The sequence below is a fragment of the Xiphophorus couchianus genome, chromosome 15 (genome assembly GCF_001444195.1).
Source record: "Xiphophorus couchianus chromosome 15, X_couchianus-1.0, whole genome shotgun sequence".
Lineage (NCBI taxonomy): Eukaryota > Metazoa > Chordata > Actinopteri > Cyprinodontiformes > Poeciliidae > Xiphophorus > Xiphophorus couchianus.
The window spans coordinates 1,991,526-2,010,454 of NC_040242.1; the positions used below are offsets into that span (position 1 = coordinate 1,991,526).

Consider the following 18,929-nt stretch of genomic DNA (forward strand, 5'->3'; position numbering starts at 1 on the left):
TTCACCTGTTAGTGATAAAAATCTTATTTAATTAAAACAATAAAAAGTAAGGGCAAGTTTACACCATACCGTATAGTTATTAAAAAAAGCTCTAAGATTCAGAGAAATGTGCATCTGAGTCGGATTATTAAATAAAATAGAAAATGTGCATGTAATATACTAGTAGTAATAATGTGGCATGACTTTAAATAGGCCATTTGAGCTTGAAAACGGTCCAATATGGCTAAAATCAAACAATTCTGCCAAAGTTTCCAATTTCCAGCTTTTTAAAAAAAAAATAGTTTGTATTTATATTTTTTTCCACTGTACATTGTTCCCTGCAGCATTTTCAAGTCATGTCTGCAATCATAAACGTAGAAAATAAACTTTTAGTTCTATATCTAAATTATTTACTGATTTTAAAAGTTGAGTTTATTTAATTCAGAGATGAAACTGATTTTATGACCTGAGTTGTGTTGCTGTGAAATGTTCCAGCTGTTGGATATTATGAAAGGACTCTAAATTAGTTGTAGTAGTTTTTAAAAAATAAGGTTAGGGAGTTATTTTTAGAGATTAGAGATCTGAACTCTGTGTCCAGTTGATTTATCTGCTGGATTCACCAAAAACGAGTTCTAGTTGGTCCCTTGGAGAGGAGCGATAAATCAAGGTTACGTCATAAAGGGTCATAAAGCCAGCCCCATGTTCCCACATCCAACAGACTTTTACTTTCTTTTTCTCTCCGACTTCCTCGCCTCCTTTCATCGGTACGTGAGCTCATTGATTCCTGCTGGCGGAGTGGAAATTGCTACTAAGATCCACTGGATTTGTCCCAGTTGATCTGCCCCAGGACTCATGGCTCATTAGAGCAGATCTAGAAGCACTAAAGCCAGATGGACAGAGGTGAAATCCTTACAGCGTTCACAAGAGAGACCAGACGGCTGCAGTCAGGGTGAAGAAATTCCTAAACATGTTTAGTTTAATCTTTAGTCCTTGAAAGTGGCCCTATAGGCTTTCTTCAACAGGCTGGGATTGGTCTGGATGGTACAGCAGCGTATTAGGGATGTTGTAGACAGAAAAGAAGAAAAAAAAAGAAGTATTAAATTTCCACCAAAACTCAAATTTCGAGATTAATCTCAGAAATTTTCTAGAAAAAACAAGAACATTTCTTATTTGAAAAGTCGAATATTTTTTACTTTTGAAACTTAGAAATTTACATGTTATTTTTCTAGAAAATTTCTGAGATTAATCAGAAAATTTTAGTTTTTTGCAGAAATTTACTCTTGCTTTTTTCTTATTAACTATAGTGACTGTAATATGCCATTGTATTATGGAATATTCAAAACCTGTTCACAGTTTTCTGCCTATGTTGAGCTGTTTTAGTCCCTCTTGTTACTGCTGCCACGTCCTACAATTCAAAGTTAACATTCGCACATGGAAATGGCTGCAAACAGATGAGCAAATATTTAAAACGTACATCTTTGAAAAAGCTCCTCCATGGGCTGCCACCTTATCGTGGTGGAGGGGTTTGAGTGCCCCAATGATCCTAGGAGCTATGCTGTCTGGGGCTTCATGCCCCTGGTAGGGTCACCCAAGGCAGACAGGTCCTAGGTGAGGGACCAGACAAAGTGCAGCCTGAAGACCCCAATGATGAGTAAAAACATTGGACTTGGTGTTCCCTCGCCCGGACGCGGGTCACCGGGGCCCCACTCTGGAGCCAGGCCTGGAGGGGGGGCACGATGGCGAGCGTCTGGTGGCCGGGCTTTTACCCATGGAGCCCGGCTGGGCTCAGCCCGAAGAGGAAACATGGGCCCCCTCTCCCATGGGCCCACCACCCGTGGGAGGGGCCATAGGGGTCGGGTGCACTGTGTGATGGGTGGCGGCCAAGGGAGGGGACCCTGGCGGTCCGATCCTCGGTTGCAGAAACTGGCTCTTGGGACGTGGAATGTCACCTCTCTGGTGGGGAAGGAGCCGGAGCTAGTGCGTGAGGTCGAGAGGTTCCGGCTAGAAATAGTCGGTCTCACCTCGACGCATGGCTCTGGTTCTGGAACCAGTCTCCTTGAGAGGGGCTGGACATACTTCCACTCTGGAGTTGCCCAGGGAGAGAGACGTCGGGCAGGAGTGGGCATACTTGTTGCTCCCCATCTCGGCACCTGTACATTGGGGTTCACCCCGGTGAACGAGAGGGTAGCATCCCTCCGCCTACGGGTGGGGGGACGGGTTCTGACTGTCGTTTGTGCTTACGAGCCGAACGACAGTTCAGATTACCCACCCTTTTTGGAGTCCTTAGAGGGGGTACTGGAGAGTGCTCCTCCTGGGGACTCCCTTGTTCTGCTGGGGGACTTCAACGCTCACGTGGGCAACGACAGTGAGACCTGGAGGGGCATGGTTGGGAGGAACGGCCCGCCCGACCTGAACTCGAGCGGTGTTCTGTTGCTGGACTTCTGTGCTCGCCATGGATTGTCCGTAACGAACACCATGTTCAAGCATAAGGGTGTCCATATGTGCACTTGGCACCAGGACACCCTAGGCCGCAGTTCGATGATCGACTTTGTCATCGTTTCATCGGATCTGCGGCCGTATGTCTTGGACACTCGGGTGAAGAGAGGTGCGGAGCTGTCCACTGACCACTACCTGGTGGTGAGTTGGCTCCGGTGGTGGGGGCGAAAGCCGGTCAGACCTGGCAGGCCCAAACGTGTTGTGAGGGTCTGCTGGGAACGTCTGGCGGAATCCCCTGTGAGACGGAGCTTTAACTCCCATCTCCGGCAAAACTTCGAACACGTCCCGGGGGAGGTGGGGGACATGGAGTCTGAGTGGACCGTGTTCCGTGCCTCCATTGTCGAGGCGGCCGATCGGAGCTGTGGCCGCAAGGTTGTCGGTGCCTGTTGCAGCGGCAACCCTCGAACCCGTTGGTGGACACCTTCGGTGAGGGATGCCGTCAGGCTGAAGAAGGAGTCCTATCGGGCCTTTTTGGCCTGTGGGACTCCGGAAGCAGCTGATGGGTACCGGCGGGCGAAGCGGCATGCGGCTCGGGCGGTTGCTGAGGCAAAAACTCGGGCGTGGGAGGAGTTTGGAGAGGCCATGGAGAAAGACTTCCGCACGGCTTCGAGGTGATTCTGGTCCACCATCCGGCGTCTCAGGGGGGGGAAGCGGTGCAGCACAAACACTGTTTATAGTGGGGATGGTGTGCTGCTGACCTCTACTCGGGACGTTGTGGGTCGGTGGGCAGAGTACTTCGAAGACCTCCTCAATCCCACCAACATGCCTTCCACTGAGGAAGCGGAGCCTGGGGACTCTGGGTTGGGCTCTCCAATCTCTGGGGGCGAGGTTGCCGAGGTGGTTAAAAAGCTCCTCGGTGGCAAGGCCCCGGGGGTGGATGAGATCCGCCCGGAGTTCCTTAAGGCTCTGGATGTTGTAGGGTTGTGTTGGTTGACGCGACTCTGCAATATCGCATGGACATCGGGGGCAGTTCCCCTGGATTGGCAGACTGGGGTGGTGGTCCCCCTGTTCAAAAAGGGGGACCGGAGGGTGTGCTCCAATTATAGAGGGGTCACACTCTTAAGCCTCCCTGGCAAGGTCTATTCAGGGGTCCTGGAGAGGAGGGTCCGTCGGATAGTCGAACCTCGGATTCAGGAAGAGCAGTGTGGTTTTCGTCCTGGTCGTGGAACACCGGACCAGCTCTACACCCTCGGCAGGGTCCTGGAGGGTGCATGGGAGTTCGCCCAACCAGTCTACATGTGTTTTGTGGACTTGGAGAAGGCGTTCGACCGTGTCCCTCGGGGAGCCCTGTGGGGGGTTCTCCGGGAGTATGGGGTACCGGGCCCTTTGATACGGGCTGTCAGGTCCCTGTATGACCGGTGTCAGAGTCTGGTCCGCATTGCCGGCAGTAAGTCGGGCTCGTTTCCGGTGAGAGTTGGACTCCGCCAGGGCTGCCCTTTGTCACCGATTCTGTTCATCACTTTTATGGACAGAATTTCTAGGCGCGGCCAAGGTGTTGAGGGGATCCGATTTGGTGGCCTTAGGATCTCATCTCTGCTTTTCGCAGACGATGTGGTCCTTTTGGCTTCATCAGATCGTGATCTGCAGCTCTCGCTGGATCGGTTCGCAGCCGAGTGTGAAGTGGCCGGGATGGGGATCAGTGCCTCCAAATCCGAGGCCATGGTCTTGAGCCGGAAAAGGGTAGAGTGCCTTCTCCGGGTCAGGGGGGGTGTCCTGCCCCAAGTGGAGGAGTTTAAGTATCTCGGGATCTTGTTCACGAATGGGAGAAGAAGGGAGCGGGAGATCGACAGGCGGATTGGCGCAGCGTCTGCTGTCAAGCGGGCGCTGTACCGGTCCGTCGTGGTGAAGAGAGAGCTGAGCCAAAAAACGAAGCTCTCGATTTACCGGTCGATCTACGTTCCCACCCTCATCTATGGTCATGAGCTTTGGGTCATGACCGAAAGAACGAGATCGCGGATACAAGCGGCCGAAATGGGTTTTCTCCGTAGGGTGGCTGGGCTCTCCCTTAGAGATAGGGTGAGAAGCTCAGTCATCCGGGAGGGACTCAGAGTAGAGCCGCTGCTCCTTCACATCGAGAGGAGCCAGTTGAGGTGGCTTGGGCATCTGGTCAGGATGCCTCCTGGACACCTCCCTGGTGAGGTGTTCATGTCCCACCGGGAGGAGGCCCCGGGGAAGACCCAGGACACGCTGGAGAGACTATGTCTCTCGGCTGGCCTGGGAACGCCTCGGGATTCCCCCGGAAGAGCTGGAAGAAGTGGCCGGGGAGAGGGAAGTCTGGGCCTCCCTTCTGAAGCTGCTACCCCCGCGACCCGACCTCGGATAAGCGGAGGAAGATGGATGGATGGATGGATCTTTGAAAAGCAGAAGTGGAGCCTCCTGCACAACCAGCAAGAATGTTTCTGAGTGAACATCAGAACACTTGTCTTTTCCAGTAGCCTTTGTACAGTGCATAAAATCAACTGACCAATCAAGCTAGACCTCTGCTTGTGTTGCTAGGTGATTGGCGGAATTCTCGTTGGGGTTGCTAGGCAACGGGTGCCTACTCATTTGTGACGTTACATTCAGAAGGTTTTTGAAACAGCTCATTTTTGAGACGCCAAAAAACATAAACTCATTGCCAAAAAACGGCTGGGCTGTTTTAAGAAAAAAGTAGAAACTCAAATGGAAGAATAAAAATGTGCAACATGTGAACTTTGCTTGATATCTCCCCTTTAAGCAACAGATTTAATTCAAACATTTTTCATAAAGTTCTGTCTTTAAGAATTTGTTGACGGTAGCTACTCTAATTTTAGAGATCTGCAGCATCATTGAGCTGTTTGTCTTTATAAATAACTGCATTCTCTGTTTAATGGGTTTTTATACTTTTAATGCTGGAACAGGAACCTTTTAGAAACCTTTTCCCCCCTGGCACTTTGTCTTTCAGGCACACAGCAGCTCCACGGTTGCTATCAGATCTGGCTACTATGTCCCACTGCTCTTCTTATTAACATCCAGACTGATAAAGCCTTTGCAAATCATTCCCACCTCAATGCATACTGACAGGTCTTAATGAGCTGGGCTATTGTGTCTCTGTGTGTATACAAGGCAGCGGGCTTTGTTGGCTTTTGTTCAGGTGTTTGGATCCTGAAATTAGCTTCTCCGTCCTCTCAACAGACACCAAGCCAATGATTGCATCAAACACTAACATGTACACTTCCATCTTATTGTATTCAGACATATTAAGGCATTTTTTTATTTATTTTATTATTTATTATTTTATTTTATATCAATAGATTTTAACATGAAAAGCTTGAATAAATGTAACGTCTTTGGCAGCACCGACCTTACTAGAACCACATCATAAATGTATTTTATTGTTTATGTATGATTTAAAATTTTTTTACATAATCCTATAGTTAAAAGTAAACATTACAGTATATTATAAAGTGTAGGAGTGCAGTTATGATTATTGATTTGTGAGGTTAGACACTAATGTTGGACACAAACATCTAGCTCACAGTTTGCACTAAAAATATAATCCTGAAGATATTCTGCCAGAATAAAGCAGTGGTTCTCAGTTATTTTCTCTCTAGTTAAATTTTGGTTTTGCACACCTACCTGTAAACTCTTAACCCCCTTCAAAATAAGAGCATTAATATAAACATCATTACTGCTTGGAAGCTAAGTGAGCTAAATGTTAGTAAAAAAGTTAGCAGAAATGCTGAAGAAACGCTACATGAAAAATTAGCTCCATTATTAGTGAATGTGCCAGTAGATGTGATAGTATAGTGTAGATTTTGAAATGAGGGAACCCCACATCATGATGCTGCCACCACCATGTTACAATGAAGGTGTTAGTTTCATACGTTATTTATCAAGAGACGCTATGATTTCACATTTGTCTGTAAAAATTATTTTTCTTCCACCTTGCAGTTGTTATGCGTATTTTTTGAACATCAAATGAAGTTAATTTATAGTAAAATGTGAAAGCATTCACCTTGTTTAGGCTCAGAATATTTTACATGATTGTTTCTTTTCTCTAGTGTTGTTCTTGCATCAACAGATGTCACAAATGGCAGTAATTTATGGGGAAAAAATCAACTTAGTCACTGAACTGGAGCAAAAAACCAATCATGTTTTTGATAACAGTGGAAGAGTTGAACCGTCTCTTTCCCTCTGTGTTTTTATCCCATTTTGGGGCAAATTTGCATCTGTGATTAATACGTTTGGACTGGGAATGGACGTGTTTGGCAGCTGGGAGATGTTTTCTTTCCAGCTGACCTCATGTTTACCCATGCTGTCCTGGAGCATTTTCCTCTTGATGTTAGAGGAAAATTAAGTTGTTAATTCATGCAGTTTGGCAAGCAGAGGCAGATAACTGTGAGAACTGTTTATCTGAGTTGGTATTTAGTGTTTTAGTTAACTTGTGTTCATGTGTGGGGATCAGGACCAAGTCTAGGAAGCTGTTACATGATTGGTCTCCGACTTAAGTTGAAACATTTCACAGAATATTCCATCTGACTTTTACAGACTCAGACATTTGATTTCAACAAAAGCAGCTGTTTAAAATACTAATTTATAGTTGCATTAGCTTAGCAGGTAGCGGCCATTTTTAGACTGTATACTTTTTGGGGTTATTAGAGTTGGGAGATATGACTTAAAAATAAAAACTCATTTCCAATTTTTTATCTTTTTTTTTTTTTTTAGAAAACAGAAATGGCAAATGGTTTTAAAAAATTGGCTTTTATTCCAGCCATCCCTTCTGTGAGTTTTACTTTAAAGTATTAAGTCCAGGGTACAAATATTTTAGTATAAATACAAAAATATAATCATAATATCAGCAAAAAGATTATGCAATTTTACCAGAAAAACATCTGAAAATTACAACAAAAAAGTTTTTATTGAGAAAAAAACGTATTGCTTCAATAACTATCAATTTACTGTAAGTATTAAGATTTAAATTTTTCTATTAAACATGAAATATTATCTGTAAAACTTATAGCAAAGTATAACTTCACAAGATACTCAACATTCCTCATTTAGATTTTTTATTCATTTTTGTGTTGCAGTTTTTGTAACATTGTGACTTTATTCTGGTAATTGACAGAAAAGAAAACGTATCCTGGCTTTATTAATCCGTTGTCCAAAAAAATCCAGATTTTCCACAAATTAAATCTTCAAAAACACAAATTTGAGCAATTGCTTAAATCAATTTATCAAACAGTCCTAGTTGATGTGATTCTGAGGCCTTTTCTGGGTATTTTCTTGATAATCAAAGTGTTGAATATTTAAGCAATCACTTATGTACTGTATTTTTATTTAATTAACATCATTTTATTGTCTTTTTGTCAAAAACGTTGTTGATTGTGATTGATATATAAAATCAATAAAAGCACAAATCCTCCAAGTACTGAGCACATATGCTGTGGTCGGACAGAAGTTAGAGTCATAGCACCATATCATCACCCTAATCTTTTTATCTAACCATAAAATAAATTATTGGCTTTCAAGTTACACAAATTTCTTTGAGGGAACAAGTTGCCCAAATGTTCGCTCTAACTCTCAGAGCAGCTTTCCTCAGCAGCAACCTGAGGCAGCCATGATTAGAGGTCTCTAATTAAGCCACCCAAACTCTGACATTATCGTAATCCACATTTTCCTCGCGGCTGCAGGAGAGGTGCAATAGATTTTGAGTCGGGAGCAAAGAAAATGAGGTGGAAAAAGAGAAGTCCAGGCTTCCTGTTGAGGCTGAGGACAGTGAAAGTGTGAAAATATTATTTTTTTTCTCCAGCTACAAAGTGCACTGCTAATGTTTCTTGATTAATTCATGACCCTGGAAGGGAAACTTGATTATTAATGTATGAAGTTGAAAAGTAGGAGTGTGCCAAAAAATCGATTCACATTAGGACTGAAACGATTAATTGATTATTGAAATTATCGTCAACTAATTATATCAATTAATTGTTAAAGTATACTAACTATGGCCTTCTAACATGAATTAATATTTAAAATTGAACAAATGTGACATTTTAATGTATATCCTGTTTAGGGCTGAAGCTATTTTAGTAATTGATTATTTTAGTGATTTGTCTGAAACAAAAATTAGCACTTTGATTTTTCATTTTCTTACTGAAGCATTTTTTTTACAATTATGTAAAAGATGCAAATAAACAATTCAATTCCTTTTGTAATTAAGAAACCATTTCATTGCTTAAAATGCAACAACATGGCTTTCCTTTAGTAAATTTGAACCTGATGAAGCTAAAACTACCCTAGTTGAGGAGTTTTGGCTAAAACATATTTGCAGACAAAAGTACTTTTATATTAAATGCAAAATGTATATATATATTTTGTAAGGTTTTGACTTATTACATCAAATAGCTTTATTGTGAGTCTATATACTCCAATTAGCAATTAATCGATTACTAAGTTAGTTGAGAATTATTTCAATTATCGATTAATCACCATGATTTCGATTAATCGTTTCAGCCCAAAGCAGATTGGACATCAAGAGGATACTTTGAACACAATAGATTAAGAAATCATTATGAACAATTGTTTTGATTAAAAAATGTAGTTTTAAATTGAATCATGGCACCAAAAATCAGAAAAATCCCCACCCATATTTGAAAGTCATTTTTGAAATAGGAGTTGTTCTCTCGGCAGAATGCACTGAAGGCTGAAAAACTCATGATTTTGTGATTTGAGTGAAATGAAACCTCACCAGGAGCGACTCATGTCCTCTACTGGAAACTAATTTAAATCACAGCAGCATCAGTCTGTTATTCATCAACACCTTGACCCCTCTGGGTTTGCAAATACATAACAGATAAACAATGTTTACCCAAAATGTGGGACAAGCAGATAAATCCATACCATTTTAAACAAACAGCATCATATCGCTTCAATCAGAGTTGGATAATTTATGTTGATCTCTGGATTCATAATGAAAGTTGCGTATCAGCCTTGGTGCATTAGTGAAGGTCTTTTCATAATCTCCTGATAAAGCTGCAGCTCTGGGTCACCGTAACGTTTCATAAACATTTCTTGTGTGCCTCAAAGAGAATCAGTGAGTAAATTTTAATCTTGGTGGATGTTAAAAAACCCAAAAAGACGCCACTACAACAGCTCTATTCAACATCTCAAGGCTTTTACTAATAGCTAAATGAAAAGAGGCATAAAAGAAGCCTGCAGGTGAAGTTTGTTTTGATTTATTTAATTCCCTGAAGATCCATTAAAAAGCTGAAATCAAGGACATGTGTGCACTTCATCCATTTAAACATCATATTATTTGAATAAGATCGCTCCACTTTCAGTAATGCAACAGGACATTAACCAAATAATTTACTTGTATAAGTGTCTCCCCACTCTGTGGAGCGTGGAGTTGTTTAAGGAGCTTTGCTAACTGGGTCAGTGGGCCATGTGCCTCAGTAGTCAAACACAACAGTGGACCCAGGTGGGCCAGACGAAGCTCCATTGTTCGGTATTACGATGGATTATTGCCATTTTCCAGTCCCAGAACAGGAGCCACTGGGACTGGAAACAAAGAAACTGGTTTAATGTTTTTAAACTGGTTCACTTGGTCCAAAGTGGAGCAGAAATGAAGAAGATGAAGTTTAGGTTTTTTAACATCTTGTCTGAACTTTGTACCTGTCGGTCCATCATCACAACAGTTGTCCATCCACTCATCCCATTCATCCATCCATCAATAACTGAACTCTCCATCCATTAAACAATTCATCCATCCATCAATATTTCTCTTTTAATAACTGAACTCTTCATCCATCCATTCATCTGTCCATGTCATTGGTCTATAGCAAACTAGTCATTCATATTACAAAATCCTGTTTTATATTTATTTATTTTTGTTTATTTAGGGATTCCCATTAGTGTCTACCATAGGAAACGCCAAACAGTACAAGAGACATAATGGTATTAAAACACAAATTAAACACAAAATTTAAATCGACTTCTTCAACGTCTTACAAACATGACAGAAATGCATAAACACCATACAAACTATTTCAGCAATATCAAAACTTTATTAAAAGCAAAGATAAATAAAACAAACAATAACAAACTTAGACTATAAATTTAACTATTCCATCAATTCAATAGAAGTTCATTCTCTATTGTACATTTAAGGTTCTCTTTTAAATTTACATGATCAGCCAGATTTGATTTTGTTTATTTATTTATTTCAAAAAAGTTTTTAAAAACAAGAAAACAAGCAATCAGTGGGACGGAGACAACATGTGCAAACATAAACAACAAAATAGTTAGGTTACCATTACTTTTCTGTTTGAAATGAGTTGGAAGAAGTGATTAAATTTTTTCATTTGAATGAAATATATCACTTACCAACTCAATAATTAACCAAAATCTGTAATTAAAACCATGTTATAATATTCTTGTGCCTGTTGTTCTATATATATTGTGTTAAAGACAAACAAATAAATTATATTACACAAACAAAATGATTACAAACCAATTCATAACAAGACAAGAAAATCTACAGATAATAATAATAATGATGATTGGAAATAACAACTTGTAACGCTACTTAAGGCTAGGCGCCTGACTACGGCCAAATATAACAAATGGCGCTCAGATAGATTCGGCTATGGAGCCCGTGGGTGTGAATAAAATACCATTAGACAAAAGTATGTTTAAGTTATTGTATTCAACTTGTTTTTTTCTTTCATATATATATGAAGATATGCAATAATAATAATATTTATAATAACAGTGATTTTCTATAATATAACCAAAAACACAACAAGGAAAAAAACAAGCACTCAGCAACAAAAAACAATAAACCCTGATGTCACCCAAGAGTTTCTATTTTGGTCCATTCATGAATCCAAGGTGATCAATAGTCCATCAATCAATATCTGATTGTTTTTTTTTTCCATGATCCAGAGCAAATAGGTCCAGAATGAAAAAATAGCTTGGTTCATTTAAATCCTACCGCGAAGCTGCGGTGATCCGGTAGCTCGCCATCCTGACGTGACACAGGGGGTGGGAAAAAACCTGACCTAAACAAGGTCATGAATAAAAATAAAACAAATTAGCTGTCATGTTTAAACATTGTCAAACTGTTATCCAAAATAAAGAAACATTCAACAATTACAAAAAAATAAACAAATAACTATATTCCATAAAGTGTTTTCTCATGAGTTTTTCAAATGAATTTCCAATTAAAGATCGCGATCAAACTCAAAGTTACATTCAGATTCAAATCAAGGGTATAGACCTTATTAAAGTTACCGGTCAAAGGTACGAATCAAATTAAAGTGCACTTTCACATTATATCTAAGTTTAATTGACGCAGTCAATTAAACTTAATTGACTTCCATATCGTTTCAATAAACAATTGTTTTTTTCCCTTTTATTTCGTTGCGCAACTCCCCAATAAAAACAAATGACCAAGCCCAGAGTTCTATAGGCCGTTAGCAAAAATCAATCAAAAAAAAATAATAACTAAAACTGTCCTAAAAGGACGAATCTACAAAAATCAAAAGGCCTATTTAATATTTTAACAATATATAATCTATTCGGCCACAAAATTAACAAAAAGAAAATGACCTTTTAAATCAATAAATAAACTTTTCAGTCATTAATGCACAGATTAAGTGGGCGTGTCGCCACCGCATTTCTATTTCCAAAGAAAACAAAGTACGTAAATTAAACGACTCACCGTCGAGCGGTCGACAGGAAACACCCAATTTAATCCTTCGGCCCTTTTAGTAAGCCTCGATCCAGCCGTATTCTTCTATAAGAATACGGCTGAATACTCACTCATACATAGTCAGAATAATTACCAACTCCTTGCAAATGTATGCCTATAAATTCTTCCTAATCTCTGCTACATAAAAATGAATACAATTTTTTTAAAACTAAGAAAAAAGTGATAATAATGATGGTATGATAATAATAAGCTGCTAATATTTGTAATAGTAACCCAGAAGAAAGTAAGGAAAAAGGCCTGTAAACGTCCATTCCAGTGGATTCAGGCCTGAAGGGGTTAAACGTGTATTCAGACTGAATCATCGATGAACCCGGGTCTCCGCTGATGGGTTTGTCTCTCACCGGTGACCCTGCCGCGTCTCTCCGCCTGCTGCTCCCCTGGTCCTCCCTCTGTTTGGCTGACTTGATTAAATCCAGGGTGTAATGGGAAACAAATTACGCCTTGTGCAGCATGATGACTTGAAAGGGGGGGATAATTAGTATGTTCTTCCACGTCCTTAAAGAGATCTGTGCGAGTGTGGCTCTTCTCCCAATTCACAGATCTCTTCTTCTTCTTCTTTTTCTTCTTCCTCTCATTTGCTGGATCTCTTCCCTGAATGTGGCGGTTGTTTTGTGCGCTTCGTGTTGCACTGACAGTGAAGTAAATAGCCAATATGTATTCATGAGTACTCACTTGAGGCATTGCCATCAGAGTCATCAGTCCTTGGCCTGAAATTGTCTCATCAGTGGCTTTAATGATCTTGCAGACACTGCGTTGCAGAGTCTTTTGTACTTGTCAAGGAAGCAGGTTGCTCTCCAGGAAGGAAAATATGCTGCTTTTTGTGATGTCAATCCTTCCAGGTTTATTTTAGAAATCTGTTTGTTAAAATCCAAAAAACAAAAGAAGAAGAATGCAAATGTAATGACGTCTCCTGGATCAAAGGAGCTGCTCAGTTTTAAACAGCTGCTGGTTTAATGCTCCCATCCAGGATCCAGCTGATAAATGCCTCCATGTTTGGATTTGACCCCTAACTCCTGGTTTACCGTTTCATTTCTTCATCGTCTCTTTGTCACATTAATGGAAGTTTGTTTTTTTATGACACTTCCTAGAGAAACTGGAGTCTGGAAAATAGTTTGAATTGTTTTTAGATCTGCAAAATTATGGAAAAGGGAAATATGGAAAAAATTTCTGTTTCCATTAGTTTGAAATTAGTCTTTATGTTGAGATTTCCTCCGTCAATTCATCTGTTTAAATCTATAGAATAATGATAATAATCCATACAATAATGCCTCTAAAAACATCCATTCATTCACCAACTCATCCATCCATTCATCCACTCATCCATCTGTCTAACCACCGATTTATCCATAAATACATTTATCCATAATTCATCCATCCATTCACTCATCCATCCTCTCGTCCAACCAACCACTCATCTATGATTTATCTAACCAACCATCCACTCATAGTTGTTCATCCATCCATCTTTTATCCATAATTTATCCATCCACTCATCCAATCAACAACAATCAGTCCATCCCTCCCTCCATCCATCCATCCACTCATCCCTCCCTCCCTCCCTCCGTCTCTAACCGTTCCTCTCTTTGTGTCCCAGTGGTGTCGGTAGGAACTGGCCCTGGGCTTCAGGCGGCAGCAGCATCCTGGCAGAGTACGGCACCCTCCATCTGGAGTTCATGCACCTCAGCAAACTCTCCGGAAACCCAGAGTTTGCTCAAAAGGTAACGGAAGCAAAGCCATGGAAATCTGTTCAAAGCAACCATTTCACTGAAATATGATTTCTGTATCTGTAGGTAATGAACATCAGGAAAGTGCTGAACCGTTTGGACAAACCTCAGGGACTTTATCCGAACTACCTGAACCCGAACAGCGGCCAGTGGGGCCAACGTAAGTAACTCTGCTACTTGATAAAGTATTATTTTATCTGTTTACATCTGAACCTTAACGGTGGCTGTGAGAAGCGTGTGGTCAGGACACAAATGATTTAAAGTTTCAATAAACGTGTCAATAAATTCAAACACAGTTCATTTAAATTAGAAAGTAGTTACCAGCATACCTACCAAAACAGAACAGTTCCAATGAATTAATTTAAGCATCTCTCTGGGGCTTTTAGGACATTAATTTTATATTAATTAACTCTTATTGTTCTTGACACACATTTTTAAAGCACATCTTTAAACTCCTACGAACAGAAGAATATGCAAAAACTTAAAGCTTCCCATGTAGAAGAAATGCAGTAGTTAACATATAAGACACTGTCTGAATTCATTATGTAAACCGACAATAGAAATCTGAATTTATTACATTATGAACGTCGCCCAGGTTTGAACTAATTCATGCAAATTGCTGCTGTTCTGCAGCGCATTATGTCCGTCTTTCACCTGTAATTGTACAGATTCAAATCAGCAGAGTTGATATACATTTATTCTGCTGTAATCATTAAACATTCTGGATCAGACTGAGATTATTCATTATTGTTTATAAATGATGCACAATTGAAATATTGAATTAGCAGAGGAAGAGAGATTCCTGTAGAAATAAACATTTTCAACAGGAAAATTAAAGAAAAATGTTTTCATTTTCTTCTTGAACTTTGACTAAATTTATAAATAAAAAAAATCATCCCTACACGTGCTCAACAGCATGCTAATATTTACTAGCATCAGATAAAGTCATGCTCCATTTCCTAAAGCTGCCGTTTGAACCTTGTTGGATGACCTCACGGTTTGGTTGCCCGCTCTTCACCCGTCAAGTATTTTCATTCTCGGTCCGTTCAGATGCTTTTATGTTCCTGATAGGGTGAAATTTTAAACCCATTAGCTGATTCTTAAAACCACAGAGCTAAACAGGTAAAAATGATGATGATGGAGGCGTCGGACGTGAAGGACAAGCGGCGAGCAAAGAATAACGGACAGCGAAGATAAAAGCTGGGATGTTGGTGTTTTTTATATATCAAAGAAAGTTTTTCATCAGTCATATTTAGCCTAGATAAATAAATAATGCAGTTTTTAAATTATTACTTCTTTATTAAAGGAAAGTTGATCTGTGGAGAAATGTGGACCCACTCCTGTTTGCCAAATTTTTTTTATTCAGCCATGAATAAAACATCTGAATTACATTTTAGTCCAGACTTTGACTAGATTCCTGAAACACTGAAATATCTAATGTATTAAAATCGGGCTTCAATATGTAATAAAACATAATTAAAACCACAGGTGGGCGTAAATTGTACAACTTCAACATATTTGTACTCAAGTAAGAGTAAAAAAGTTTTATAAAAGTTAACTGAAATACTGAGTAACTGAACAAACTATCAATCATTTAATATTTAAAAATTACATCATCAAATGGACCAAAGTATAAAGTTAAGTGAATTTTTTGTATTTTAAGAACCAAAAGGACAATAATTCATATCAGTAACAAGAAATAACAAAATCAGGCAAAATAAAATGTTTCCAAATCAGTTTCTTTCAATAAAAAACTTGGGAAACTTTTAACAAAATCTGCAGGTGTGTGTCTGAGTCTGATGGATTTAAAACGTGTTTGTTTTATATCCAGTGGGTAGAAAATTAAGGAAATGTAATTCAAATAAGAGTAAAAATACTTCAAAATAAAATTACTCAAGTAAAAGTAAAATGTAAAAATACTCCTGAAAGTAAATTTTTTCTGAAAGGTTTTTGTATTTGAATAAGTGTAACTAACTGATTAAAACAATATTTAGCTGTTGACACCTTTACAACAACTGAACTAAATCTACTGATCTACAAAAACTTAATAAAAATAATTATTGAAGAATTATTCAGGAAGTCCAAAAAATGCAGCAGCAGCAGCCACACGTCTGAAGATAAGGTGGCAAAAAGATGCTTTCAGACAAGCTCAGATTGACCTCCTTAAACCCACCTTCTACTTTTTAGTGTTTTACATTTAACAGCCATAAAAAGTTCTATATTCTTGATCCAATTTCACCTTTTATTCACATCATTTTGCTGTTAATTTTACTGTTCTCTGTAAAACAAAATAAAGAGAAACTTGTGCTCTTCACCAAAAAAGAATGTGACATTAAAGTAAAAATCCTTTTGCCTGGTTTTATTATTTTGTTTTTATATCCACTGATATGCTCTCAGCTTTTATTAAGCGCTGTCAGGTATAGTTTTACTGCGCAGCTTTTTATGAAAGGCTTGCAACTGTCTGAGTCGGATAAATATGGATCTGTTCCCGCAGACTGCTCTGAAATGCTCAGTAAAACAACCATTTAAACACATGAGCGGTTATAATTGTTCATATTTATGTGACACAAAGCTGATAACGGTGTTTTCAGGCAAGTATTTCATTAACTGATGCATAAAAGTAGAATTGCTGTTTAGATAACATAAAGAAAAGAGGAATGAATGCATAAAAGTTGTTTATCCAGGCTGATAGTATGTTGTGGCGTATGTTGGGTTTGCTTAATAAATTGTAAACTATGAACTTTGACAGGAGAGACGCTTATAAACTCTTATATTCTACCTTAAGGTTTGAGTTGTGTTTAGAAATGAATCGATTTAATCAAGTTTTTTAAGATTTAGTTCATGTTTCCTAACAGAATGCCCATGGCGGCCATCTTGTTTTATAAGCGTGTTTTATTTGGATTTTGAATTCAGATCAACTCTATAACAAAATATAAAGGTCAGGCTAAGATATTTACTTTTAATTAGGACAATAAAGTCATAATAATGCAAGAATGGTGTACAAGAATAGTCGTATGACAAAGTTGAAATAATATGACAATAAATGTTAAAATGACCAGAATAAAGTAGTAATTTTATGAACGGCAGCAAATAAGACAAAGAAAATTCTCATTAAAACTAGTTTTTTAAGACATTCTATTGATAAAATTGTATCTTTTCCTGCTAATATTATAATTAATGTCGTAATTAAACAAAATTCTCATAGCTCGGACTTAATTGTCCGACTCAAGGAAGAGATAACTGAAATCAGAGCAACTTTTTGAAAATAAAGTCGTAATTTTATGAGAATTCCAATATGAAAAATAACAACAATAAAATTCTCATTAAATAAAATTTTTTCTTGTAATATGAGGACATTTTATTGGTAAAATTGTGTCTTTTTCTGCTAATATTGGGAATATATTCTCATAATTAAAGAAAAGTTCTCGTAGCTTGGCACTAGTAATCTGTTCAACTCACAGAAGGGATAATTGAAATTAAAGCAACATTTTGAAAACAAAGTTCTAATATTACCAAAACAAAGTCATAATATTACCATAAAAAAGTCTTAATTTTTTTAAAACTCCAAACCGGGAAAAATCTCGTGTTTTAAGTTAAATAATTTCAACCTTTTCATCAAAATAAAGGAATTATTTCCTTTAAATAAGCTCCTATTTCTTGCTGAAAAGTTACTTTTAAGTTATTTTTCTTATTTCAGGTTTGCTTACATATTTACATTAGAAAATTAAACCAAAACTACTGATTTTGTGTTTTGCAGTGTACAATTATTATTCTAGGTTTTTGTTCATCGCTGATTCTTTATTTGTAAATATTTCCCCATCTTTAAACCAAACCCTCCTCCTCATCATCATTATCCTCTTCCTCTCTTTTCGCCTCAAGATGATCACAGCTGACATTTAATCTCTGTGCTTCTCAACGCAGCCGGACCGCGTTAATGACGCATGCATATGGATGTGCCTTCGCCGACTATCAGCGGGACAAAAACTAGAAAACTACTCGATCAGCCTGCCACCAGAATAATGTAGCGGTGTTTGTGCAGCGGCCTCGCTGGAGCCGCGCGGCGCTGATTTATGTTCCTCCGCTAATCTTTGCTGCAGATCACGTGTCTGTGGGTGGCCTCGGCGACAGCTTCTATGAGTATCTGCTCAAGGCCTGGCTTATGTCCGACAAGACCGACGAGGAAGGGAAGAAGATGTACTACGATGCCCTGCAGGTGAGGCACAAACACACACACACACACACACACACACACATCCCCACATGCTCAGAGGGTCTTTATTGGATTAGCTGCTCAAGTTAAACAAAGGGCAGGGACTTAAATAAAGCTTCAGAGGTTGGTCAGAAATACTAAATATGTCTTTATCCACAACTTTGGCTTTGTCAAACTTAATGCAGGGTGATTTTTCTGATCTCCTACTTTAGTTATTATGCTTCCTTGAACAGGTCAGGTTAGCTCTATGGGTGATGCAAAACAAGTTTATTATATTTTTTTTAGCTCAAAATCATTGTTAGATAATCAAATTTCAGTGCGATTTTGAGCTGTTTTAGGGCCTCATGTCATTTTAAATCCAAATAAGCCACTGCTGGCCACACCCACTCAACTCAATGTTTTCACTCGCACGTGAAAATGGCTGCAAACAAATGCGCAACTATACAACCGTACATCTTTTAAACGCAGAAGTGGAGCCAACAAACGGTTTCTGTATGGTAAGTCAACAACAAAACTCTTTTCCAGCAGCCATTGTACAGTTCATACAGTGGGAAACCAGCTGACCAAACTTGCTGGAGCTCTGCTTGGGTTGCTAGGTAACGGACGGAACTCCACTGAGGTTGCTAGGTAACGGGCTGAGCTTCACTGCAGTTCGTAGGTAGTTTGCAACCTTTACTTCTTGCTTTTTTACTGCCATGCTTAGCGCCAACATCTGATGAAAATTAAACTTTGCGTAGCCCAGTTGTTTCGCTTCAAACCAGTAGATGGACACGTCTAATTCGCATTTTAT

General features: G+C 39.2%; 1 protein-coding gene and 1 long non-coding RNA gene across 2 annotated transcripts in view; one reads left to right on the forward strand and one right to left on the reverse strand.

Annotated features, from left to right (window-relative positions):
• The window catches only part of man1a1 (mannosidase, alpha, class 1A, member 1), a 121,663-nt gene that overhangs the window by 93,227 nt on the left and 9,507 nt on the right, over nucleotides 1–18,929 (forward strand). Inside the window, exons 6-8 of the mRNA XM_028040415.1 lie at nucleotides 13,800–13,923; nucleotides 13,996–14,089; nucleotides 18,027–18,142. Coding sequence (XP_027896216.1) covers nucleotides 13,800–13,923; nucleotides 13,996–14,089; nucleotides 18,027–18,142 — 334 coding nt within the window. The remainder of the gene's footprint in view (nucleotides 1–13,799; nucleotides 13,924–13,995; nucleotides 14,090–18,026; nucleotides 18,143–18,929) is intronic.
• Nucleotides 11,358–13,282, reverse strand: LOC114158683 (uncharacterized). Its single transcript, XR_003598461.1, has 2 exons — nucleotides 12,155–13,282; nucleotides 11,358–11,492 (listed from the first exon to the last, which is right to left on the reverse strand). It is a non-coding gene; the product is annotated as an uncharacterized LOC114158683 (long non-coding RNA).